The following is a 25,955-nucleotide window of genomic DNA, read 5'->3' as shown; positions in this document are numbered from 1 at the left end:
TGCAGCTTAGCAGCCAAGTAATAGAATGTATCCACTGATAGTCGTAACTTCTGAAGGGCCACCCTGCATCTGGAAGCACACAGTAGATTGCCTTGTCACATATTTGTGTTATGAATGATAACTGCTGCCTTAAGCATGTAAAGCACAACACACTTAAGATGTTGTGGCAAAATAGCACCAATCTATTGGTGGAGATGTGGCTACTCTCACATTGAGAGTTTCTCTTGTGCTCCGATACAGGCGTGTAGTAGCTCGCCGACAGTGACAGAAGTGAAGTATGCCGCTCACCGCAGCACTGCACCAACTCACAATGTAGACTTCTCCACTCAGCTTTGTTAGTCAACCCTCAGAATGCTGTATGTTCCCAGAGTAGTGAGCACTTCCCAACATACAGCCACTAGGATTCCCATGGTTTATTTCAACATACATACATACTGCATTTGCAAACACCTCACCAGACTTGCCTCAAGCCGAACTCATCAGTTTTTAAGTAGTTCAAATACATCTCAAGACCTATTAAACATTATTTTTCATGACTTAACATCATTCCAATCACAACAGAAAATGTTATGTGAAGCAGCTATGTAAGCCATGTCTCACCTCCACACAGGTCTCAATCTCAGAAAACTGGTTCATGATGGGCAAGATGGCTTCCATGGAACTCCCAGACTGCAGGTCTGACTTATTTCCCACCAGGATCACTGGAATTCTGAGGAGTATCATAAGAGGGAAGATCAATGTATTTCCAGATATGGAAAAACAAGAAGCAGTAATAGTTTTCTGTTGTGGGTAAAGGAGGGTGGTTCTTTCTTTCCAGGAAGTCAAGCATTTGTCATAAGAATTGGAAATACAGAATGCACAGTGAACATATTACTATTTTCAAACATCAGAATCCACCATTGCAGTTGTGACAGCGTAGTATGTTTTTCTAGGGTAACAAGGGAGTGCCATATCATTGGAGCATCAAGGATCTACTCAAGGCATTTCCTTTCCATTTCATTGTTGCTAAAAGAAAGCAGATTTTCATTCCGGCAGCAGAACTGTATGAAGCAAACAACTGTGGCCTACTTGCTTATCAGTTCTCGTAATAGTGCCTGGCTTTTTCCACACCACAGCCTTTCAGATCACCTGTGAATACTTGGAAGGAGAGCATTCATCAATGTAAAGTCATACATGTAGTGGAGTCATCTGTGACTCCTCCAGGTAGGATTGTTTGCTTCCTGGAACAGACAGATGTAGGAAACAAATCCTGCTTTGGCACAGATGGTTCACAAATTGATGAAGGAAAATCAATGGACAAACAATGTGACAATCTAACTCTTTAATTCAGCCCTGCCATTCAGTATGTTCAATGCTCTCTCTGTTGGCATTTATCCATTCAAACACATACTCTGTTTAGTTGCTATTAATTCTGTAGCTACTTTGAGGATGAATTTGCATGCGTTCTTCGTTACATCTAAACCTTAAAATCTGATACAGCGGTTATCACAAGAGAAGGTTGTATCTTACAGACTTTCCTTCCTGAAGTATGACTTCTGACCAGGCAGGAAACATACAATCTTAGGACAAGAAAAAAGTGACTGGGTCTTAGCCTGGCTGTTGGGAATATTTTAAGACAAAGGAATTTGTATATGAACAGTATGAACTTGAACACAATGGTGCATTACCAAACTATCATCCTTAAAAACGTAACTCACAATTCTATTTACTTTGTTATTGTATCACGTAACACAACACTCTTTCGTTAGGAACCAACAGCCCGCCAATTCCATCTCATACCTGGAGTCCTTCTCTGCTCCTCCATTCACCAATGGAATCCACTTTGAACTGATCTGAAAAAGGAAGGGTCATGGTGAGCCCTCTGACTGAGATAATATGGGCCGGTTTGTGTAGTTGCATGTGAAGTAAAGGTATCTGGAAAGTACTGCATTTAGCAGCTGATAAAACCATGCATAGGATTAGTAGCATACTTTGTGAACACTCAGGGCCTTATTTAGATCTCGGCAGATGGAATTCTCCATCACAAACGTGACAGATATCCGGTCTGCCGTATTGCAATCGCCATAGGATACAATGGGATCGTAATACAGTGGATGGGATATCCGTCACGTTTGTGAGGGAGTATTCCCCTCTGCCAAGATCTAAATCAGGACCTCAGTCTTACAAAGCGGTCCAATATGTTCACATCAAGAGTACATGGTTTGACATTGTCAGGTAAACTGCATCTTAATAACTAAATGACTGCTGCATCACCTTAAACTCTAACGCACTATCTTCACACACTTTCAGGAGCAAGAATTCGGTGAAATCAAAAATTTAATCCATTCCCAACAGGCTCTTCTGCATCAGGCAGAAACCTCGAGTGAACTGCCTGCAAGTTAGAATAGTGATGTTCATAGAGGGATAGTACATTCTCCTACAGTGATCTCTCTAGAACGATGAGGCAACTTATTAGAGAAATATGACGATTCCGTTAAAAGCTGGAGCTGTTGTTCTGTTAGGAATGCAAATGACCTATTAGCGAGAGCATTAGTGATGTATAATAATTCAAAACGATTTAAGCTGTGGAATATGTGGCTTTTGTGCGCTTCAGTTCACTATAGTCAACCTGGAAATGAAACACGTTACACTAACGTTGTTTTATAATGCCATTATAATCGACTGGTACAAGCTGTGCCAAAAATCCAGCTTATCCAAAGCGAAGCCTTCTTTGAGTACATAGTGCTTTCATTAGGTAAGGTCTTAGTATTACAATGCCTTTTTTTGATTGAGCCTCATCGTCAAAGACAATCATTGAAGGACAATAAAACCATTAAGGGTTTGTGTTCCACCTCAAAAGGCAAAGACCTTTGAGAGGTTACCCATAGTCTGAAATATAAAGACTTACTTCAGCTGACCGCTGCAATTGACGAATCGGGGTCGCATGTACTTTGTTTTATCGAATACAGGTAATGGCAATTCATAGCTGCAGAGAGGTTGCATTAAGTGAATGGTATATGGATGTGGAGAGGAATTTCATATATCCATATTTTATCCCTTTGCAGCTTACAAAAGATTTCTGCAGACCCAATATACGATGTATACGCTGCACTATACCGGAGGGGTAATTTTTTAGAGGTATGTGCAAGTGGGCCAGGGTCCATAGATAATCCGTAAAGGTTTGAAGCAATGGTACTACAATCATTAATTGAAGATTCTGAAGCGCAAACGACCTCCCAAAGTATATTGCGCTCCCACCCCCCCCTTTTTTACTCATGAGTGGATACATGGATTGCATGGGATGGCATAAATGGGACCAAAAAGCAAAGCTGGGTATTGGTAATTTTAAAGTATCACACCCCTACAGGAGCTGTGGATAGACCCACTACACGTGGTTATGTATATAGGGCATAACTGGGAGGATAGTTTACAAGTTATGAAGATATTTGTCACAATTTGTTTTGGTTAATTTACTATGTGATGTTGGATACGTTTATAATGGTCCTATGTGGGACAAATCTTTTATTTTAGGAATAATAATCAGACATAATGCTGTAGTTTTGTCTTTATAAAAATGTGAATGATGCTCATATGATATGATATTGAGAACATACTGACATGTAATTCTGTGTTTTTTATTTAGATGATTGCAACAATCTTTTTTAATGTCTTATAAGAAAAAAGACACTCAACTATTTTGGTCTTGATAAAGGTGGTGCGTAACAAGCAATACACCGGAACGCGTCGATGCTTCTACTGTATTAAATTCAAGGGGCTATCTTTTGGGATTGATGACATTAACCCAATAGCGTTTTATAGATCCTGATGAATTAATAACTTAGGATGTTTTCGCATTTGAATCACCAGAAAATGTCTATTTTGTGATGATTTTAATGTTTTTATATTGTTGGGGGATTGTCTATGTGATTAGATTTTTGCTTATGTTTTAATTTCTGAAATCAATTTGTGAAAATAAAATAAAATTGTATATTTTTTTAATATTGGTAGCCTTAATTTTGTGTTTGTATCCACAGCTAAGTAAGGGAACGTACTTTTGGAATGGAGATGAATGTACGGTAGATGATGACTATGAGCGAGGTATAATCCAAGGGAATTATTTATATTACACTAGTAGTGTTGGTACCCCGTCCCTTGGATAGTTGGGCCACTCCCTTTTTATTTTATTTCATGATTATTAGTACAGCTCTTTAGCTGGGGAGAATTTTGGTGATTAAGAACTGAAAGATTGTCACCTAAAATTCAAGTCTGGATAGGAGTTTATTTGTGACCCACAGACGTTATGGATTCCACTAAAACGTATGGATTCAGGGAAGAGCAGTTCAACGAAATTATTAACATGAATACAAAGAAGGGTAATAAAGTAACGATAATGTCGAGCAATAATGAGAAATGGAGGAAAATCCTCAACCTCAAGAAGAAATTAGTCCGCACTGAGATGCACGCCGAATTCTTAATAGAATATATAAAATCAGGCGTGATCCCAGTGGGTCTCGAGGTTAAAAACGAGCCTGGTCTCTTTGCTCGAAAAGGTGCAGACGAGATCCAAGCCTTCTTCTCAGGTCAATCTTGGGCACTAGACTACAATGGAAGATGATATCAAATTGTGAAAATAAAATAAAATTGTATATTTTTGTAATATTGGTAGCCTTAATTTTGTGCTTGTATCCACAGCTAAGTAGGGGAACATACTTTTGGAATGGAGATGAATGTATGGTAGATGATGACTATGAGTGAGGTATAATGCAAGGGAATTATTTATATTACACTTATTTAGATCTCGACAGATGGAATACTCCATCACAAACGTGACAGATATCCTGTCTGCCGTATTACAATCGCCATAGGATACAATGGGATTGTAATACGGTGGACGGGATATCCGTCACGTTTGTGAGGGAGTATTCCCCTCTGTCAAGATCTAAATCAGGACCTCAGTCTTACAAAGCGGTCCAGTGGTATATGGATGTGGAGAGGAATTTCATATATCCATATGTTATCCCTTTGCAGCTTACAAAAGATTTCTGCAGACCCAATATACGATGTATATGCTGCACCATACCGGAGGGGTGATGTTTTAGAGGTATGTACAAGTGAGCCAGGGTCCATAGATAATTCGTAAAGGTTTGAAGCAATGGTACTACAATCATTAATTGAGGATTCTGAAGCGCAAACGACCACCCAAAGTAGATTGCGCTCCCACCCCCCCTTTTTTACACATGAGTGGATACATGGATTGCATGGAATGGCATAAATGTGACCAAAAAGCAAAACTGGGTACTGGTAATTTTAAAGTATCACACCCCTACAGAAGTTGTGTATACAACCACTACACGTGGTTATGTATATAGGGCATAACTGGGAGGATAGTTTACAAGTTATGAAGATATTTGTCACAATTTGTTTTGGATAATTTACTATGTGATGTTGGATAAGTTTATAATGGTCCTTTGTGGGACACATCTTTTATTTCAAGAATAATAATCAGACATAATGCTGTCGTTTTGTCTTTATAAAAATGTGAATGATGCTCATATTATATGATATTAATAACATACTGACATGTAATTCTGTGTTTTTTATTTAGATGATTGCAACAATCTATTTTGGTCTTGATAAAGGCGGTGTGTAACAAGCAATACACCGAAACGCGTCGACGCTTCTACTGTATTAAATTCAAGGGACTATCTTTTGGGATTGATGATATTAACCCAATAGCGTTTTATAGATCCTGATGAATTAATAACTTAGGATGTTTTCGCATTTGAATCACCAGAAAATGTCTCTTTTGTGATGATTTTAATGTTTTTATATTGTTAGGGGATTGTCTATGTGATTATATTTTTGGTTATATTTTAATTTCTGATATCAAATTGTGAAAATAAAATTATATTGTTTTTTTTAAATATTGGTAGCCTTAATTTTGTGCTTATATCCACAGCTAAGTAGGAGAACATACTTTTGGAATGGAGATGAATGTATGGTAGATGATGACTATGAGCGAGGTATAATCCAAGGGAATTATTTATATTACACTAGTAGTGTTGGTACCCTGTCCCTTGGATAGTTGGGCCACTCCCTTTTTATTTTATTTCATGATTATCAGTACAGCTCTTTAGCTGGGGAGAATTTTGGTGATTAAAAACTGAAAGATTGTCACCTAAAATTCAAGTCTGGATAGGAGTTTATTTGTGACCCACAGACGTTATGGATTCCACTAAAACGTATGGATTCAGGGAAGAGCAGTTCAACGAAATTATTAACATGAATACAAAGAAGGGTAATAAAGTAACGATAATGTCGAGCAATAATGAGAAATGGGTGAAAATTCTCAACCAAAAGAAGAAATTAGTTCGCACTGAGATGCACGCCGAATTCTTAATAGAATATATAAAATCAGGCGTGATCCCAGTGGGTCTCGAGGTTAAAATCGAGCCTGGTCTCTTTGTCAAAAATAGAAAGTTTCTTGAGACATGGTCTCATATCTCGAACAGGTGCAGACGAGATCCAAGCCTTCTTCTCAGGTCAATCTTGGGCACTAGACTACAATGGAAGATGATAGAAATCCTTAGAGGTATATGGTGGGTAAAAGTAGTAGGGTGTTATGGCAGTAATAAAAAGCATATTAGCTGTGCTTTTTAATGAGTCATGAGGTGCTTCTGGAGCACTTTATCCCGCAATTAGCAACTAGAAGATTCTACCAATTGTTTGTCTGGGTGGGGGTAATTTTTCAACAGATACAGTGATCAAACTTTGCGGAGTATTGTTGAGTTGTAGACATTTTCAAGCTTGATCCCTGTGTGATGGAAGTATTGAAACATCTTAACATTTCAACCTTATCGTCAAGTTGAATAAGGTCTTACAGACAACAAGACCCATGAACAATTAAACAGCAAACACACTAGCTGAAGCCTACTTAATGTTCTTAATGTAATTTCCAAAATTCAAACATATTATCTATTCATACTGAAATATCTCCCCCTTTTGATTCCAAGCATTTAGTTAAATATCACCTTATCTGCTCTCTTCTGCCCAGCTCCTTGCATGCACAATACAACTACACAAACATGTATAGCTGAATGAGCACAGGAGAAGAGGTGGGTGGCTAGACAGTGTAGACAAGCAACAGGTGGAGAGCAGGTACCAGTTTAGAACTCTCAGTTACATAAACACCAAATAAAATACATACAATGGATGTGCTTCATCTTCGGATCTCAGTTCAGATGGCACGCAAAGGCTAAACTGTGCCTTCCAGCAGGATCTAGTTCAGGGGTCTCCAACCTTTTCTGTAGCAAGAGCTACTTCTGCGCAAGGAAAGTCTTCCTGAGCTACTAGCAAAATGTATAACTCTAAAATAGTGACTACGCTATGACAACCCTAAGCAGGGTTATCAGTAGTTGCCACCCAAGTATTCCTGGTGCGGTTACCATCAGAAATGCCAGGAAAACATTCATCAATATAAAATGCCTCCACCTGACTTATGAAGTAACATTCAAATCTAGACATGCCCTATGGCACAAAGTACATACATACAGCAGTAGGTCTCCCCAGCTCAGCTTGAATTATTATTCATCAGTTTCTGAAAGTGCACTTCTTTCTATCAAATACCACTTTCCACTGCGGGCAAACAAGCTCAATTTAACAGAAGAAAATCCATTTTTGTAAACAAAAACTGCCTTTAAAAAATCCGTTTTCAGATTTTAGGAAATGCACGGTCCCAAAACATAAGCTTTTCTTTTTCATCAAGTACTCCCATGTACAAATGCCTCATATGGACAGACTAATTTGAATACCCGGGTATTACAGTCTTGGACCACAGATGCTCACACAAACAAATAATGGACGGAATGCCGAATGAATCATACATTCACCCCCAGTCAAGAGATCTGGGTTAAATCCATCGTTCTTTTGCTCACCATCCCAGCCCAGTTTAGACCCAGCCATATGCAAATCAGTCTTGACCCTGTGCCTCATGGGAACAGTCCAGACCGAACTGCCAAGCCAGGTCCTCCCTGGACCAGAAACATGGATGTCTGTATTATGCAAATAATGCCCACCATCATACAAGAGCCACAGTTGGGCCAAAGTTTGAAACCATAAGGGTGAAGGCAGAGACCATATATCAGTCATGACCATTATTACACCAGGGATACGTAAATGTAGGCCAGTCATTCTCCCAGTATGTAAATGATGGCTAGACCAAAAATACCCCAAATAGTCAAGGATGACCATTATTATGCCATTGGTACTATTATGCCAGGAATGGGCAGGTATGTCCGAGATAACACCCTTATGAGGGGGGTTAGCAGACACATTTGGTGGTCCTTGATACCAGGTGTAGCCTTCAAGAAGCAACAGTGTGACGAGTCTCTTCATTTTCTCTGGTCTGAATCATGCCCTGTTCTCCTCAGGTCTTGAGCTGGTTATATACCCAACTGACACACTTTCACTCTGACTCCTGCAGTCCCACACTTTGGTGGGTCAGCATGCATTACTGCTCAGGCTACTACTGTCGTACTTCTTTTATCGTCCACTAGTCACACACATGTTGTGACTGATAAAGCAGGGATACAAGATGGCCAATCGCCTTGTGGCTTAGTTATATTGAGATTAGATACAGACTGTCAAGTAGCAGGCCCTATTGGCCGATACTTTGTGTGTTTGAGTGTTTAGTATAAGTTACTGCCATAGGTTTGGCTGGCTGTCACTCTTAGGATCTTGAGATCAGCATTGCTGCCTTCTTTAATTGGCGACTACTCTCCGAATTTGATACTGGGCTTGGCTTCATCTCTGAGAGCTACTTTGAAGGTACTGGGGAGCTACCAGTAGCTCCCGAGCTACTCGTTGGAGACCCCTGATCTAGTTTCTCTCGTGCATCACTAGGTCCTGCAGCAGCAACAAATACTTGCCAGTTTTGACACAAAGACAACATTTCACACAACCTGTGTGATAAGGTCACCAACCAGAGAGAAAGGGTGAGAGGAATTTGTAATTCCTTTGACAAGTGCTTCTTCAAGGAGCACAGAGATATCAATGCTTTCTGAAGGGGGGGGTGAATGCAAATCCCTCCTCATGTGGTTCTGAAATGGGGACCTAGTGGTTGGATCCATAATTTCAGAGAGCTGTCCACATGGTCATCTCTTATAGAAGAGCTCATGAAGGACCTCTGGGACTGGCAACTCTTTAGAAGATAGCAACAGGTGAAGCAGAAGGTGCAATAGTGGACGTTTCTGTGTAGAAAGGGACGAACAGGGGAACAAGGCAGAGTTCTAAATTTGTGATTGACAGTGCAACATCTTCAGTGTTGCATAGTCCTCACTGGGGCCAGAAACAAATAATGTGTTTCAGAGATTATAAAGTAAGCTGGTCCAAAAGAATAATCACTCATATGCAAGTTCATGACTGTAAAAAAGTAGAACATTTGGGTATGGTAGATTTTAGATACTGTGAGAGGTGGAAAAGCTGTACATTTGGGTGCTTTAAGCATATCAGTAGTGCTGCAACCTGAAGGTTTTTCTACCTCAAAAAAGATTAAAGCAGTAAGGCTAGTGAAAAGGTCTCGCAGCGATGGCATGGACTTGCGGAGAGATGCCCTTACCTTCTCGATTGTGGCCCCATCTGTGACATCATATACAATGCACACCACGTTAGCCTGTAACAAATCAAAAGAAATCGTCAGCATGGCAAAATGTTTTGTTCAGATGAGTTAGAGAATTTGCCCTCCTTGAGAGAAAGATACCCTCATTCATGTAACAGGGAAAGTGAAAGGAATACACATGAAGCCAGAAAGGCCCGCCTACTGAAAGGCAAGGAAGAGAAAAACTCATTAAGGAATCACTTAGGTTTGAGGCTCTGCCATGAGCAGTGAGGGCAACCTACACATTGATTGAATAGAAGAGAGTCTGGAAGGTGAGGGTATGGAAAGAAGAGAATCTTATGAAAACTTGAGAGAGCAACACAAACAGCAGTTGACAATGCAGGTCTGCTTTGGGGCAAGCTAAACTCATGTGGGAGCCAACCGCGACTCTTATTCGGGTAAGCCTGTAGCTTTAGGAGGAGCAAGTAACTGGGTGACAAACAGTGCATTAGAACTGATTGATTGGAAATGAAGAGTGAATATCTCCAGAAAGTGGAGGGGGGGGGTGGGAGAGGGATAAAAACAGGACTGGGCAGGTGAAGGGAGAAAGCATCACATCCTTAAGACCCATAACAGAGGCATAAGATGTTTTTGTGCGTATCATTAAACCAATTTCCAAACAAGCATTTCCCATTTCTTTGCTCCAGTCCCCGGGGGCTTCATAAACAGTCTTCCGGACTCTATAAAGGAGTTAAAAACAGACCCAGATTGTTACAACCTATGAAGAGCAGCAGTCTGTAACGTGCAACGGCTACATATCATTTTCTCTCTAAACTGGTGGATATCATTAACAAAACCCCGAACAGTGGTGTGCATTGTGATTCTGACTGCATGTAGTTGTGTACAGCAAGGCCAGAAGCCCAATGAGACTTCACCAGGTAACAGCAAGTGTACCAATTGGTTTACAGCACCAGATTTGTGTAGAAGATCAAAAGGCATCAGGGCTTCGTAAAACCATACAAACCGACCGTTTTTGTGGGTGTTTCAAGCCAGGTTACAAACTAGGAATCTCAGGAGATGTGCTTTGCTATGATGAAAGAGTAGCTACAAACACAATCCCCGCCAACAGCATTTTTGTTTCCCATCAGCCAATTAGGATCTTTAAACAGTCCGTTAACTCTACAGGGCTTTAAAACATGGTGTGCATGTTGCATCAAAGATGCTTTTTATTGGTAGAGAGAGACTTTTATTTTACAGTGGTCTTTTTTTCTGCAATGGTTATAAAGGTTTCATTTACCCCTATTTTTACATTTGTGTTGACTGATTTCTGTTAGTGTACTGGTCTCGGCACATCCAAAGAAGGGCACAACTAGGCCAGAGCTGGAGTGCAAACGAGATTTAAAAAAAGAAAAACACAGCAACAGGACATCCATGTATCTACCAAGGATCTGGAACAACATCACAGTGTCCATCAGGACTAACTCAAACCTGTTCCAGTACACCAGCACCGTATAACAATAAAGTAAGGGACCACCACTTCTCTTCCAATCGCTCAGCGACTGCATCGTTGCCTTTCATCATGTAGAGCGCTTGGTTGCTTTTTTTGCTGGGTGTGCACTATGCAAATAGCACATACACTTAACTCTCATTAAGTACATTCCTTCCAGTAACTAATGATCACCATGATCAAGTAGGTGAGTTTGCCTCTGCATGATGCGTTGCTTCAAACCCAGAATAATACTGCTCCGTCCTGACGTCGTCCACGGATATAATGTCAATGGAGCCCTAAAAGTCCCTCCCAGCGTGCTGACGTCAGTTTTCGACTGTGACACGTTTCCGCGCCACAACGCAGAGCCACTACAAAAACTGTGAGAGTGTGGGAACAGTGTGCCAAAAAAGATCAAAAATCTTTGAAACAATATTGACAATAATGAATAGAATGATGAGAAACATCGCCATGTATGTCAGAAAAAGAGTACTTAAAACTCTAAGGGACTGAAGGAAGAAAACAGAGTACTCGCCCCTAGAAACAATTTCTCAGAACCGAAGAGCCATGCCCTACTATGTGGCAAAACGGCGTTGGAAATGAATGTCATGACAAATGATAGGCAGTCTGCAACCAAAGGTTGTAACTATAAAGGGCAACCAGGCTGGAACAACATGACTGATGGTAATTGAGCACATTTCTACAACATCAGAGGATGTGCAACCATACACCACAGAAATGACCTTTTGACTATAGGACTGCCAAATAGGTCCTCAAACCAATTGAACAGAGCATAGTCAAGAAAACCCCAAAGTAATGGGAAAGGAATAGATGAGGGTGGAAGGGAGGGTAGAAGAACATGAAAAATCCCCACACTGGAAGAACCAGGGTGGAGGAGCGTGGAAGGATACATAACTTCACCACCCAAGGACGTGAATTGGTGCGGAAGCAACAGATAAGCAGAATGATACCTCCCGCCACGGAGGGAGGTGAAGCAGACCACCCCACACGAAGACGAAGGCCACCTATAAGGAGGCAAGTGAACGGGGAGGCTGGGCGGGTGTTTTGCAATCTGCGTCTAGACTGTGTCTCTATTAGATACATCATTACCGAAGGTAAGTAACTCGTTCAACGGATAGAGACATCTAGCCGCATGTTCCTTAACTTAGAATAGATACCAAAGCTATTACCCATTGTAAGAGGGTCTGTGAGTGAAACCCACCAAGTTCCAAAGAGAACGAACCCGTCAAGAATATTGACAAAAACACAGTGGAGACTGCTATGCCAGTGTGGCTAACACCAGTCCCATTAAGCTCAGGATGGGAGTATGAGCAAGGGGAGCAAAGGTACCACAAACCGTCAGAGGACGACACAAGCCTTCTTTCGTCCAGACAGGGACGAAATCAAAGCACAGAACCAGAATGGTCAGTGCATAATGGAATAATGCCACAAACGTCTACAAGGAAGTGAAATTGAGCACAGAATTGTGACAAGTTGGCCTGGCATATGCCGTCACTATGCTAGTGGGCACCTTGCACCAGTCCAAACGACCCTTATTTATGGTAGGTTTAAAGAAAACCTTTATAGAAAGCTATCCTAGTGGTAGCTGTGGAGAGCAGCCTTCAGGCTAAGTCTTGAAGGAATGTAAAGCAGCTTGTTTTACCAGTCTATAATCTCGTGAATGACCAAATGATAGGAGAACCACACCAGGTATATATAAAAATAGATGTATTTATTCGAAACACATCCCTCTAGTCTCTTTATGAGGCTAGAGGCCAAAGTACAAACAGTAAACTTAATTAGAACACAGTAAATTAGCACAGAATACGTTTAACCCTAGGGGCATCACAAACCATATACTAAGAAAGTGGTATAAGTACCACTACAGTCATAGAGACTAGAGCCTGTAGAACCGCTGGGGCAACCAGGAAACACCCAAGGTAGGGACGCAGGAGACCCACAGGGTACGTGTGCAGTGTCTAAACACAGCCGGGAATCACCATTGACTTCTATGGAGAAAGATGCGGTTAGAATTTGAAAGATTAGGGCACTTAGGAGTGGACTAGGAACAAACCTCTTCAGTACTGGACAGTTCGAGAGTCAAGACCCACGGGAGCACCGAAGTACTCGTGTTACCTCACCCAGGGAAGCCGTGTGCATAAGTGTCTTTTCGTTTCCGGTTTCGTCGTCATTTCCAATGGAGAGCTGCAAAGAAGTGCTGCAGGCGACCAGATGAAAAGTGTCTGGATGGATCCAAGGGTGGATCGAAGATCTGAAGAACCTGAAAGCAGAGGGGACACAGTCTGGGTCACTTGCCAGTGACCAGGGAGGCAACAAGAAGATGCCCACCAATGTCGGGTGATTTCAGGTGCAGGAGGTGAAGCTTGACTCTTCAGCCACGAGGACCAGGAAGCGTCGAAGACAACCAGGAGCTGGATTTGAGCTGTCCCACGTCAGATGTCGAGTGCTGCGGCGTCTGTATCCGGATTGGACCCAACAAACCTTGGCAACAGCAATCCACCCAGAATGCAAAGTTTGGCTTTGGAGCAGACCAGCAAGGTCTGAGGGACTCACCCTTTGGAGGGGAGCCAGGGCACGTCTGGAGCAACCAGGGAAGCCCAAGAAACAAAAGAGTTACCTTTGTGGGGACCCACCAGTCGACAGACAAGGGATCGCGAAGGGGCCTCGAGCAGAAATGCTAGAAGCGGGCCCACGGAACACTCGTGGAGTGTAGTCCCACAACGTCGGTGCAAAAGGTGCTCAGGGCTTGGACTACAAATAGCCCAATGCACAACTTCGGGAAAGCTCGGGAAGTAGGTGCACTGGCAAATATGCACGGTGTCCAGGAGTTCCGGTCCCACGTCTCTCGTGATGGCTGCGGGTCTCAGCTTTGCTGGGATCTCGTGTCGGCCTCTGAGATGTCTGGAAGTCCGTGTCCTGTGTTGCAAATGCTTCGGATCCGGCGGGAGCCTTGGAAATGCCGACCAGCAAGAAGCTTTGTTGGGGCCTGTTTGAACAGGGGAGTCACTCCTTGACCCCAAGGGAGATTCTTCAGTCTTCTAGTCAGAATAGAATGTCGAAGGTTTCAAGTTATATGTTGCAAAGTTTTGTCCAGGATAATCTAAAGTCCTAGGGACTGGGTTCCTATACTTGTACTACGTTTAGGGGATGCACTAACTCCAAGGTCCCGCCTATGGGAGGACCTGGGGAGGGGGTGGTTACACCCCTTCCCCTTTGTCCAGTTTTGCGCCAGAGCAGGGGTTGAGCGACCCTGCAACTGGTTTGAACTGGGTTATGCACAGGGACACCTTGTGTGCCCCAGGCAGTGTCCAAAAAGCATTCACTGAATGCACCCACCCTGCCCCAATACACTAAAGCCTGTCTGGGGAGGTGGTTACACCTCCCTGTGACAAGAAACCTATTGTCCAGGCCTCCCCTGCCGGAGTCTCGTCCAGCAACAGGAAGTCAGCCTCGTGTCTGTGGCAGCAGCATCCATTTTGTGATGCTGGGGCTCTTTTAAACTATTACCGGTTAGGGAAGTATGTACATGTCTTCTTCCTCTAGAAGGGTGGAATTCTACCCCCGCCGCCAGGGTTGGCGAGGGGGTAGGATTGCAAAGTGTTTGACACCAAACACGACATGTTTAGATGCAGCCATTCCAAAGTTAGCATTAACCACGAGGTTATAATGCACTTAAGAGTATATGGTATGGCTATATCACAGAACAGCTACAGAGAAGTGATTCCGAAAGCTGCAGAGGGGCTCAGCTCGTGCTTGGGCACCCTCTCACACAAAACCAAGCACTCTGCCTTCAGGATTGTCAAGGCCTGCCATAGGAGTGACTTATAGGTTTATATGTGTCTGTATGTAACGGTAGATATAGGTATAATATATCTCAGTAAGGGATGCTTACACCACCTTACCCAGGCTGCAAGAGCAGACCTGTGGTGCCATTTTGGAAGGCTTCCCAGGGGTGGTATAATACATGCTTCAGCCCCTGGTAGGTCTCTGGGGTACCTATGCTCTTGGTACCTAAGGTACCATATACAAGGGACTCACAAGGGTAACCCAGTAACCAATCTGGACTGTACCTAAGGTACATGCAATCAGTTTAGAGAGGAAGCAGCTAGGCTGGGGTCTTGGTTAGCAGGGCCCCAGCCAGACTAAACTCGATAAATCAGTGAAACACCAGCAAAAAGTGGAGGTAACCATAGTAAGCAAAGCCTACTCTCCTACAAGGATCCCATGGATCCGCAAGAGACAAAGTCCCAGAGAAGGGACAAAAACAGTATGGCAGAGTCAAGCATACAATGGATCATGCACAACAGTGGATATTAAAAATGACATGGCAGGGGGCCGATGTTACCATGCTGAGATATACAAAACCATGACTACCAGGAGACACCTGTACATGGATGACAGGAATACACATAAGCAGACAGTGTGTACGGTGAGAACCACACCACACAAATGCAAAAACCCAATGAAATGGAACAGCGACACCACATGTGCCTTGCCGAGAAAGATGGGCGCATCACCAGGTAGTGAACCGGCCAACTGTACCCAGAGGTACAATGGCTAAGGACAACGGCCACGCCAGGCACAGGGAGAGAGAGAGGGGGAGGGAGAGAGGGAGAGAGAGAGGGAGCGAGGAAGAGAGGAAGAGAAGTAGAGAGGAAGAGAAGGAGAGAAGGAGGGGGAGAGAGGGGAGAGAGAGAGAGGGAGAGCGAGGAGAGAGAGAGGGAGAGCGAGGAGAGAGAGAGAGAGAGAGAGAGAGAGAGGGAGAGAGCGAGAGAGGGAGAAGGAGGAGGAGGAGGAGGAGGAGGAGGAGGAGGAAGAAGAGAGAGAGAGAGAGAGAGAGAGAGAGAGAGAGAGAGAGAGAGAGAGAGAGAGAGAGAGAGAGAGAGAGAGAGAGAGAGAGAGAGAGAGAGACGGAATCTGGGGCAAAGCACTAGGAACTGCATCACGGGAAACCTAGCATGCTGGCTGTCTCGGCATGTGGCCCTCTCATGACAGAATACATATAGACATATAGATATATATAGAAAGGTCATGAACAATGAAAGACAGGGAAACTCGAAGAGCAGCCCTAGATAATAGGGAGCCGCACAGTAGATACCAACAGCACCGATGTAAAGCATCGCAGGACATATAATGTAAGCATCGCAGGACATAATGTGAAGACCCTGAAAAGGCGACATCATCCTCCCCATCTGGGACGGAAACCTAGTCTCCCACGTGACAGGCGGGGGTAGCGCCCATCACATCAACGAGGAATGAGTCAGAAAGACACACAGTGTCAGAAAGAATGTGTACATAGCCATATACAGAGAGAGCATGATGCCAGAGAGTATCCTAGTCAGAATACGTCCACCGAAAACAGGAGCAGAAGTACCTGAGCTCTGCACAGCAATTAATAGAAGGACTTGAGCCCCAGCCAGGGATGGGCAGAAGGAAGTAAGGGCACATGGCAACACGCAGCAGTGACGTTTCTGGCATAGACTCCACTGCCCATAGGCGAAAACCCTGACAGGGTCTGAGGCATGAGAGAAGACCTAATCCCTTCCCAACACCAGGGAAGAAGAGTAGACAATGCCACAAGAATAGGATGCAGCCAAGACGGTGGCGCAAGTGATACCACTGCATCCCATGACAAGCGCACACACCCAGTGTGTACTCACATTTCATGTCTGTATAAAACACAGACAGAAAGTGTTCCGGAGCGGAACAGAACAATATGCCGACAAGGGACACATGCTTACATTCAAGATAGCCAACGTGGCCAGAGAAACTAGCGAAAGCTGAAGGAATAGCCACAGGCAAGAAAGGGGGACGTGGACACGGTGGGGTGAGCCAAGTGTGGCAAAAACCCAACAATACTCTGGAGAAGGCTGCATCCAGAGAGGCAGGAGAGTGCCACGGATCAACTGTAAGCTACACCACAGAAGTTCCAGGAGAGAGCCAAGCCAAACCTGTGCGTCTCACCAGAGGAGCCGTCCTACAACAGTAGAAAAAGAGGAAGCAATATTGCCTTTATTTCTGACTGCTGACTCACAACCAGTGAAACACCAGGATCTGAACACAGAACCTTTGGAGTAAGAATCTAAGACCTTAACCACTAGGCCATGGTGATTCATCGTAACAAAGTGAGAAATTTACATTATAATCCATAGGACAAGTCCCCAGAGGGACAGAAAATGTACAAAGACAATTCCGCTGGAGCATTTGAAACTTCCTGGGCAAGGAAGAGTAGCTATACAATAGCCAATGACTATTCCACATAGGGTATGTCACATCCCTATAAAAACCAAGGGACACCTCTTGAGACAAGCTCGTAGACAGAGGGCTCAAAAAGGAAAATCAGTAAACAGCTGGCCTAGCTGTACCAAACGAAGGGAAAAAACGGATGATTAGCCACACAAACCATCCAGGAATAAAGCTGTAAACCCATAGATGGATACCTGAAAAGCAGTGACAATACTGCAACGAAATGAAAAGTCCGCAATGAGGACTATAAACTATGGAAGCCATGAGAAATTAGATATGAGGTGCTGGACCGCCGAGTCAGCATGACTGTCAAACAGATTGACCCCATCAAAGGGGAGATCCCTAAGGCGATCCTGAACATTTTCAGGAAAACTGCGATCGTGCAGCCAGGCATGGCGACACAAAGCAACTGACCTGGCCATAGCCCGACCCACAGAATCAGTGGTGTCCATGGTTGACCGGATGGAAAACTGAGCCATGTCACGGCAATCACGAAGCAGCCGGTCCGGGTCAGCATGAGGGCCCTCCGGCAAGGATAAAAGGAGGTGCTCGACTGAGTGCCGAAGTGCAAAAGTAGCCAGAGCAAACACGCAAGCCGTGTTCAGCGACCTAAGTCCTGAGCTGGTGGACGCAAAGACATGGCAGCCACAGGACTCGAACCATTTAGACTCCCTAGTGGGAAGAAGCCACGGAGGAGGAGAAGAAGAAGAGTGTGCTGCCTGGACAACAAGTACTTGAGCCCTAGGATGGAGTGACAAACACGCAGGGTCATCTGGAGCCGGACGATGGCGATGGACAATAGCACGACCCGCAGGGTCCCCTGATGAGGGTCTCGCCCAAGTACCCAGAACGATGTCATGTAACGACCCGCCAAAAGGCAGCAAGGGCTTCACCTCCACGGCGCCCTGGTGGAGAAGATGCAACAAAGGACCAGAAGGCAGAGAGACTGAGGGCGGATGCATTTCCAAGATATCTGCAGCCCTGCGAACTGCCCTTGCAAACGCCAAACTGGCCTCCGTGGCCATCCTAGGCGGTGACAGCAAGTCATCTGTAGGGGACGGTTGCAGGCTAATTCGTCCACTAAATGACACTGCAGAATGAAGAGAAGGCCAGTGCCCCATGGGCACCTGCTCCAAGGAGCAGTGAAACAAGCCTGGGGGCGGTGAACCCTCTGTGGCCTTGTATCCTACCAACAGAGGAACAGCCAGGGACGACACCGCCGTCGACCGGCATCAAGATGGTGTCGGTTCGACGTCGAAGACCACCGAAGAGGACTCGTCTGTCCGGCGTCGACCTCCACCGAGGCGGGACAACACAGGGATGAACGGTGTCGAGCTCCATGCTGCAGCCGCATCAGGCATCAGCACAGGGAGCCCCACAGGGCTGTTTGGAGACGCTACAGGAGGGCCCGACGTCTGGCTGGGATGCCCCTCCGGGCTGTAACCCGACGTCACAGTGACCCCGGAACCGGAGTCAGGCCACTCGATCGTCGCCAAGGGCGAACCCGCTGGTGAATCCCCAACCGGAGTCCCTACCACCTCTGTGGGGTCCGAAGGCACGCCAGGGAGAGGGGGTGACACAATGATGGCCTGAAAAGACCTAGAATAGGCTTCCATCTGGGTCCAAGTCGCCCCAGCACCAGGGAATGGTGGGTAGGTTGGGACCGACTCCTGTTGGCCCTTGCCCGGCGAAGACCGGGCGCAGCGAGCCCCGACGTCAAGGTTATGCGAGGCCGACGACCCCCCATGACTTCCTCCTGTGCTTACCAGCATCAGGTGCGCAACGTCTGCGGGAACGACTATGGAGCCTGTCCTGGACAGGAGCCCCAGAATGAGAAGACTGGCGCCGCTAGGACCACTCCGCTGGAGATGGAGACAGACGCCGCGAGGACTCGGAACGGGACATCCAGGCGGACAGCAACTTCATACGATGTTCCCGCAGGGACTTTGGCTTCAGTTGCCGCCAGGCGTCGCACTCCATGGAGTGGTGGTGCTCTACCAAGCACCACATTCAGATCTCATTTGGGTCCGACGCCCACATGTACCGTGTACAGGTCCCACACGATTTGAAGCCTGTAGGCATCGCACACTGTTCTTGGACGCTAAAAGGCATCGACAAGGCCTGAAAACAACAAGCAGGCCAGAGGAGCCGCTTCTCCTGGATTCATGTTGGGATGCGGAAAAGAAAAACTGATGTCAGGGCACTGGGAGGGACGTATATGGCTCCAATGACATGATATCCGTGGACGACGTCAGGACGGAGCTGGGCAACCCCGCCTCCGTTTGCACAGAGGTACTGCTGGAAACATTTTCCGGATCCGGTCTGACACCTGTGGATATTCTAAGTTAAGGAATCTGTGGCTAGATGTCTCTATTAGATATTTTATTTGTTTCCACATATTTACAAGAATGTGCATAGAAAATAATAATTGAAGTAGCACAACCCAAAAAGATAAGCGTTGTTATAATTCTCTCATGGCGCTGAAGAATTATTCTATCACCTTACCAGTGAATGGCTTTAATTTTAACCTCCCCGTGAGCCTATATATTTGTCTGAACATTTTCAGGCTGATCAATAGTATAGTACTATGTAAACATAACAATCAAATGCTTTTCCCTGGTAAGATTCTTACGTTAATGACAAACAATAGAACACATTGCAATATCAAAAGAGAAACTATTAGTGTTCTCTATTAACCGAGCAACTAAATACTCGGTCAGTGATGCAAAGTTGCCGTCTCAAACGTACTCGACTGTCCTGGTAGCTTGATCAAGGAGTAAAAAGGCAGTTTAAAGGTTGAGAATGGATTCAATACAGCAAAATTGCTATAGTAACAAAGAGATGGAGTTTCCAGTCAGAGTTATTACAGATAAAAGAACAACAACTGTACAATGCCTTAGATGCACAGAAAGAAAACAAAGCAATGTGCATCGGGCAAGTTGATTAAGCAACAAAGTCACACAATGAAATGCAGTTCCAACCCTGTATACCGGTCTCACAAAATACCTACTGTTTACAATCAATAAATTATTGTGAATGCTGCCCTCTTTGTTAAAAAAAGAAACAGAGAGAGAGAACAGGAGCCAGCTCATGAGCACTTGCAGATAGGTAGGTCTAGTCTATGATGACCAAATACAGAGGTTCTTGGTGGTCTACATGTAAATCTCGAAACTGGGCTGGCTTAGAGTTTCCAGGAAAATGCAACAGAAGAGCAGATCAGCAGGGCATCAGGCCCAATCCTAGACTTGATGAAATAGCATGAAGCTACACGTGCAGAAACACGTCAGCAGAATCCATTACAAAGAACAGGCCTTACCCCCAGAATGTACTTTAGTCGTGGAGCTGTTTCAGGGGGAGCTCTTTCCGCCGCTCCATTCCATCTGCTGCCAGTCCCTTGTCACGGCCACGGTCCCTGATAGCTGAAAACTGGCAGTGGTCACTCCTCTGCTAAAGAAGGCCACCTTGGACCCGCTGTGCCCGGCCAATTATAGGCCCATTTCGCTCTTGCCTTTCTCGGTAAAAATCTTAGAGAAATTGTTCACTAGGGTCCTGTCCAGCTTCCTAGAAACCAACGACGTTCTGGACGTGGCCCAATTTGGATTCAGGCCGGCCCACGCACGGAGTCTGCTTTGGTGGCCGTTTTGGACGACCTGCGTTCGCGTGTCGACATGGGAGGAGCGGCGTTTCTGGTGCTACTTGAAATGTCGGCCGCGTCGATACGGTTGACCATGCGGTGTTACTTGGCAGGCTCCGGGAGTCCGGGGTGACCGGCCTGGCCCTGGACTGGCTGGCCTCATACCTCTGTAATAGGCAGCAATCTGTGGCCTTGCCGCCTTTCCGATCAGTCGTAAAAGATGTGAATCAGGGTGTACCGCAGGGCTCTGCAATCAGCCCGATTCTTTTTAACTTATATCTTCGCCCTCTAATAAGTTTGATTAAGTCATTTGGCATTTCTGTCATCAACTATGCCGATGACACTCAACTTATTTTTTCTTTTGAGGGCAGGGAAGCGGTTTCTATGGAATCTTTTCACCGCTGCATGATTGTAACGGCGGACTGGTTGCGCCAGAACTCGCTCCAGTTCAATGGAGCAAAGACCGAAGTTCTCCATTGTTCACTGGACCGAATGCCCCGTCCTTTACCCAAGGGGTTCTGGCCTTTCTCTACTCTAGGCACCGTAGCAGCGGCAGGATCAGCCCGCAACCTAGGCGTCCTGTTCGGGCCTTGCCTCCAGCTGGATGCCTTCGTTAATAAAACCACGGCGACTTGCATGCTACTGCTCCGCACGTTACGGAAAATTCTTCCGCTACTTCCCCCCTCGGCAAGGACGGAAGCAGTGCGTAGTATTATCCTCAGTAGATTAGACTACTGCAACGCACTGCTTCTGGGGGCCCCCAACACCTTGGTCGCGAAGCTGCAGCGGGTGCAGAATATGGCAGCTAAACTGGCCCTTTCACGACCACGGTCTGCCTCGTCCTCTCTTACGCTCTCGGATCTTCATTGGCTTCCTGTTCAAAAACAGATCTGCTTTAAATCCTCCTGTCTGGTTTTCAGAGCTCTGCATGGGCTGGGTCCAGTGATGTTGCAAGATCTATTCTCCTGGTACTCTACCGCCAGACCTGAGATCCTCTTCGACATTCCTGGTCACAGTCCCCAGGATAAAAAGGGTGAGGATGGGCGGCCGCTATTTCAGCTTTACGGCCGCCAAACTATGGAATTCCTTACCGATGTCTCTAAGGTGCAAACAGGATCTCTTGTCTTTTAAAAAGGATCTCAAAAGCTACCTCTTCCCGAGAGCAGCGTAGTTTAACATCTGTAGGTAATGTTTATGGTCGAAGCGCCAGGATACCCTTTGGGTGACAGCTGCGCTCTATAAGTATGCTTACAATTACAATTACAATTACATGACATCGGGCATGGCCTATCTCCAAGGGTCAGCTCTGAGAGGAAAACTTTGTGTATTTCCCTCAGACATGATCTGGAGACAAAAGGAAGCTTGTGGTAACCCTAAGAGGCATCCTGAAAGTGATCGCAATCAGTCATCTTATTGCACAAAAATGCAGATAAAGTTTGAAATCATCATTAAACTGTCGGGGCGTGGCTTCGCGGGCAAAGATGGTGGACGCAGCTTTCTAGAGCTCCCACCAGCCCGTCTCTTATCCGCTGATTTATCCTGGCTCCCGGCCCCGCATTACAGCCCACACTGACGGAGATTGTGGCGGAGGGCAGGGAGTGATACCCGGTGCGGTGCTCCCGGACCATCCGAAGCGGAGGCGGCGGCAGTGGCGGCCTGCGGCCTGGTCCCCGAGAGTGAAGCCGGGGCCTTGATTTTGGCGCCTCCCGGTCGGGGGGTCCTAGCACGGACTGGCCGCGCCAGCATTTCTCCTGTGCCCAGTGCCCTCGCGAGCAGTGGAGCTGTGGGCGAGTCCTCGGACCTGTCCCTTGAGGAGGCTGTGCTGACCTGTGCTGCGGGGGCGCCCGGAGGGAGCCGTGGCCTACGTCAGGGCCGCAAAGCCGGGACCTAGAGTTCGGCGATCCACAGCGGCGATTGCAGGTGCCCTGTGGCAGCCTAGACGCGACTTGGAGTGATTTGCAGTGCTGCGGCCCCCGAGGTGAGACCCCGCCGGGCCGGACTGGTTTTTGCACAGTTGTGCTGTGTGGCCCGCGGACTGGTGGGCAGCCTGGGACTCCGGCGAGGGTCGCAGCTGAACTTGAGGTGCCGGCGTGGGACGTGGGTGACTTCGAGTGCCCCCATATGCGACTGTGAAAGTGGGGTGACAAGGGGCCGCGGCCGGCGACTGCAGTGCCTGTGAGTGCCCAGCGCACTTGGATTGCGTGGTGTGGGTGCTCCCTTCGGTACGGGGCTGGCGGCCGGACGCTGGGTGGCCTGAAGCGGTGCCCCGGGACCGGACCGGGGGCCTCACGGCGGGGCGGCAGGGCCCGGCTGGGTCCGCGCTGTGCGCCTTGCTTTGGAGAACGGACTTGTGAGCCCCAGTGACCCCCCACGCAACAGCAGACGACGGTGCGGGTGAGCGGCGTCCCCCTGGATAAGACAGTCAGGTGCGTGGTGTGCCCTTGGTATATCTCTGGTCGCGATTGGAGGCGTGGGAGTCAGCACTGCGGCACCCTACAAACGATCCGAGATAACAGCCTCTGGGTGTGCCGCGGACATGACCAGAGGTGGAGGGGGCAGCGGGCCAGCCAAGCAGGGGCCTATTGATAAATTCACGGGGCCGAGTGGGGGGCCCGGAGCCTCTGGGGGGGGCCAAGGGACGGGGCCGGACAATGCAGCGCTCATGGCGGCGATTACCCAATCCAGGGACATGTTAGACGCCAAGATAGGGGCAGTTGGAGCAGACGTGACTCTGCTGCGTCAGGACCTGCGCAATGCGGTGACACGTATCACGGAGGCAGAATCCAGGATATCGGTGGTAGAGGACGACGTTGGGACCCTGAAACGGAAACTGGCAGCCATGGAAAACGTCCAGAAGGGCCTTGCGCTCCGTGTGGAAGATGCCGAAGGGCAGGCACGCAGGAACAACCTTCGCTTTGTGGGCTTTCCCGAAGGATGTGAGAAGGGGAATATGGAACGCTTCTTGTCCCAGTGGTTGGGGAGCTGGCTTCCTCCGGATGTCCTGTTGCGCTGCTGTGTGATAGAACATGCCCATAGAGCCCTGACGCAGAAACCGCCTGCGGGGGAACGGCCCAGGCCGGTGATAGCGAAAATCCTGAATTTCCATGATCGAGACACTATCTTACGGGAGGCAAGAGCCAAGGACTCTTTACTTTTTGAAAATTAGAAGATCATGATCTTTCCGGACTATAACAGAATCGTGCAACAACAACGTCACTCATTTATTGCAGCCAAGGCGAAATTACGCGGTCTGAAGATCCAATACTCCTTACTTTACCCGGCCCGCCTGCGGGTGGTCTTTCAGTCGCGGACCCACTTCTTTGATACTCCAGAGGATGTCTTTAAATGGACAGATGAGACGGTAAGGGTCAGGCCGCATGCCCAACCGGGTCTGAACCCGGGCCACTCGAGAGAACTGTCGCAGGAACGAGAGGGCCGGAGTGCCCGGGGCAAGAGGAACGGGAGGTCCAGATCACGAAAACGTTCCCCTTCTCGTGGTGGAAAACAGGATGGCGCGTCTATGGACTCTGACCACTCCGGAAAGGAACATTGAGAGGCCTTAGGGGGCTGCATTTGTCTGCGGATATCACAAGCTCCCATTGGGAGGAGGTACACTGCTGGGCCTTCTTAAACTGACGCTTGCTAACTGAACATATAGCCACTATTCGTTTTCCTTAACTTGGGATTGTGTGGGGCTGTGGGGTGGGGTTCGGGGAGCTCTTCTGCAGGGGCTATTTGCCTCCTACTTAGGTGGGAGTTGACGGGGGGGGGTTCTTATAGTTGAGTGGGTAGTTGGGATCCATTTGTATGGTTGGCCTTGGGCGCTCTGTTTTGGGCCCGAGGTTGCCCATGCCGCGACAGGTACTTCAGAGTTCTATGAGGTATAGGGGTGGGAGGCAGGGGACAGGGGGCGGGGAGTTGAGGGGAGTGTTAAAGGGTCGTGTGGGTGGGGGGGATCAGGGGTGGTTGTTGGGGGTTGCACGTGATTTCTATTGCCTTGTTACAGACTGTGCTGTGCGCCTGGGCCTGGTGCTGGGGGCTTATGTGTTGGGTCTCATTAGATTATGGCTGATACGTCGATACCGGGACTCCCTCGGGAGTCCATGCGCATACTGAGTTGGAATGTAAGGGGGGATGCTGGATAAAATCAAGAGGGGGGCGATTTTGAGGTGGGGGAAGAGGGAAGCAGCGGATGTCTTACTACTACAAAAGACCCACATGATGGGGACGAAAGTGCTTAGCCTGCAGAGATTTGGTTACCAACAGGTCTTCCATGCTGGGTTTTCCAGAGGTTCCAGGGGGGTTGCCATTTTGATCCATCGTAGGTTGGCCTATGTTCACGAGAAGCAATGGGTGGACCCGCAGGGCCGATACATCTTTGTTAATGGGATGGTGGGTACTGAATCCGTTGTATTTGGAAGTATTTATGCCCCCCCCCCCCATTGCAGTGGTCCTTAGCTGAACGGTTGTTTGCAGTGTGGACGGAAATCCCTGAGTCCTTGGCGGTGCTGGGAGGAGATTGGAACGACGTGATGGATGTGCATGTGGACCGTGGGAGATTGCGGGAGACGCGGTCTGCTGCCGCCCCTACCCGACTACATGCGATGGTGGAGGGCTTGGGCTGGGTGGATGCTTGGTGACACATGCATGCTAGGGTCCGGGAGTATACCTATGTCTGAGTAGGGTGCGTGAAGCTCGTATCTTGCCTAGGGGACTGTCTGACCATTCCCCCGTAGCTGTGGTGATTGATTTGCATAGGGCGAGACACCCGTTCCGGTGGAGGATGTCCTCGTGGCACCTTCAGCAGGCTGACTATGTTCAACACTTGCGGGGCGCGATTGCTCACTACTGGAAAGAAAATTTGGTAGCGGATACAGATGTGACGGTGGTCTGGGAAGCCATGAAGCCTACTTTGAGGGGCATAGACATTGCGTGGTGTGCGTCGGCGCGGCGTCGGCGTCGGGAGGCCATAGTTGAGGCGGCGGCTCACGTGA

General features: G+C 47.0%; 1 protein-coding gene across 2 annotated transcripts in view; it reads right to left on the bottom strand.

The window, feature by feature from the left end:
* The window catches only part of LOC144784260 (mitochondrial Rho GTPase 2-like), a 1,917,079-nt gene that overhangs the window by 249,534 nt on the left and 1,641,590 nt on the right, over positions 1-25,955 (bottom strand). For both annotated transcript variants that reach the window (XM_078662926.1, XM_078662928.1), the window contains 3 exons: positions 9,596-9,649; positions 1,780-1,832; positions 601-709 (listed from right to left, as the gene is read on the bottom strand). In XM_078662926.1, the coding sequence (XP_078519052.1) occupies positions 601-709; positions 1,780-1,832; positions 9,596-9,649 (216 nt within the window). The remainder of the gene's footprint in view (positions 1-600; positions 710-1,779; positions 1,833-9,595; positions 9,650-25,955) is intronic.

The sequence above is a fragment of the Lissotriton helveticus genome, chromosome 10, assembly GCF_964261635.1.
Source record: "Lissotriton helveticus chromosome 10, aLisHel1.1, whole genome shotgun sequence".
Lineage (NCBI taxonomy): Eukaryota > Metazoa > Chordata > Amphibia > Caudata > Salamandridae > Lissotriton > Lissotriton helveticus.
The sequence above is the reverse complement of the archived record's forward strand: the minus strand, read 5'-3'. Positions and strand labels throughout refer to the sequence as shown.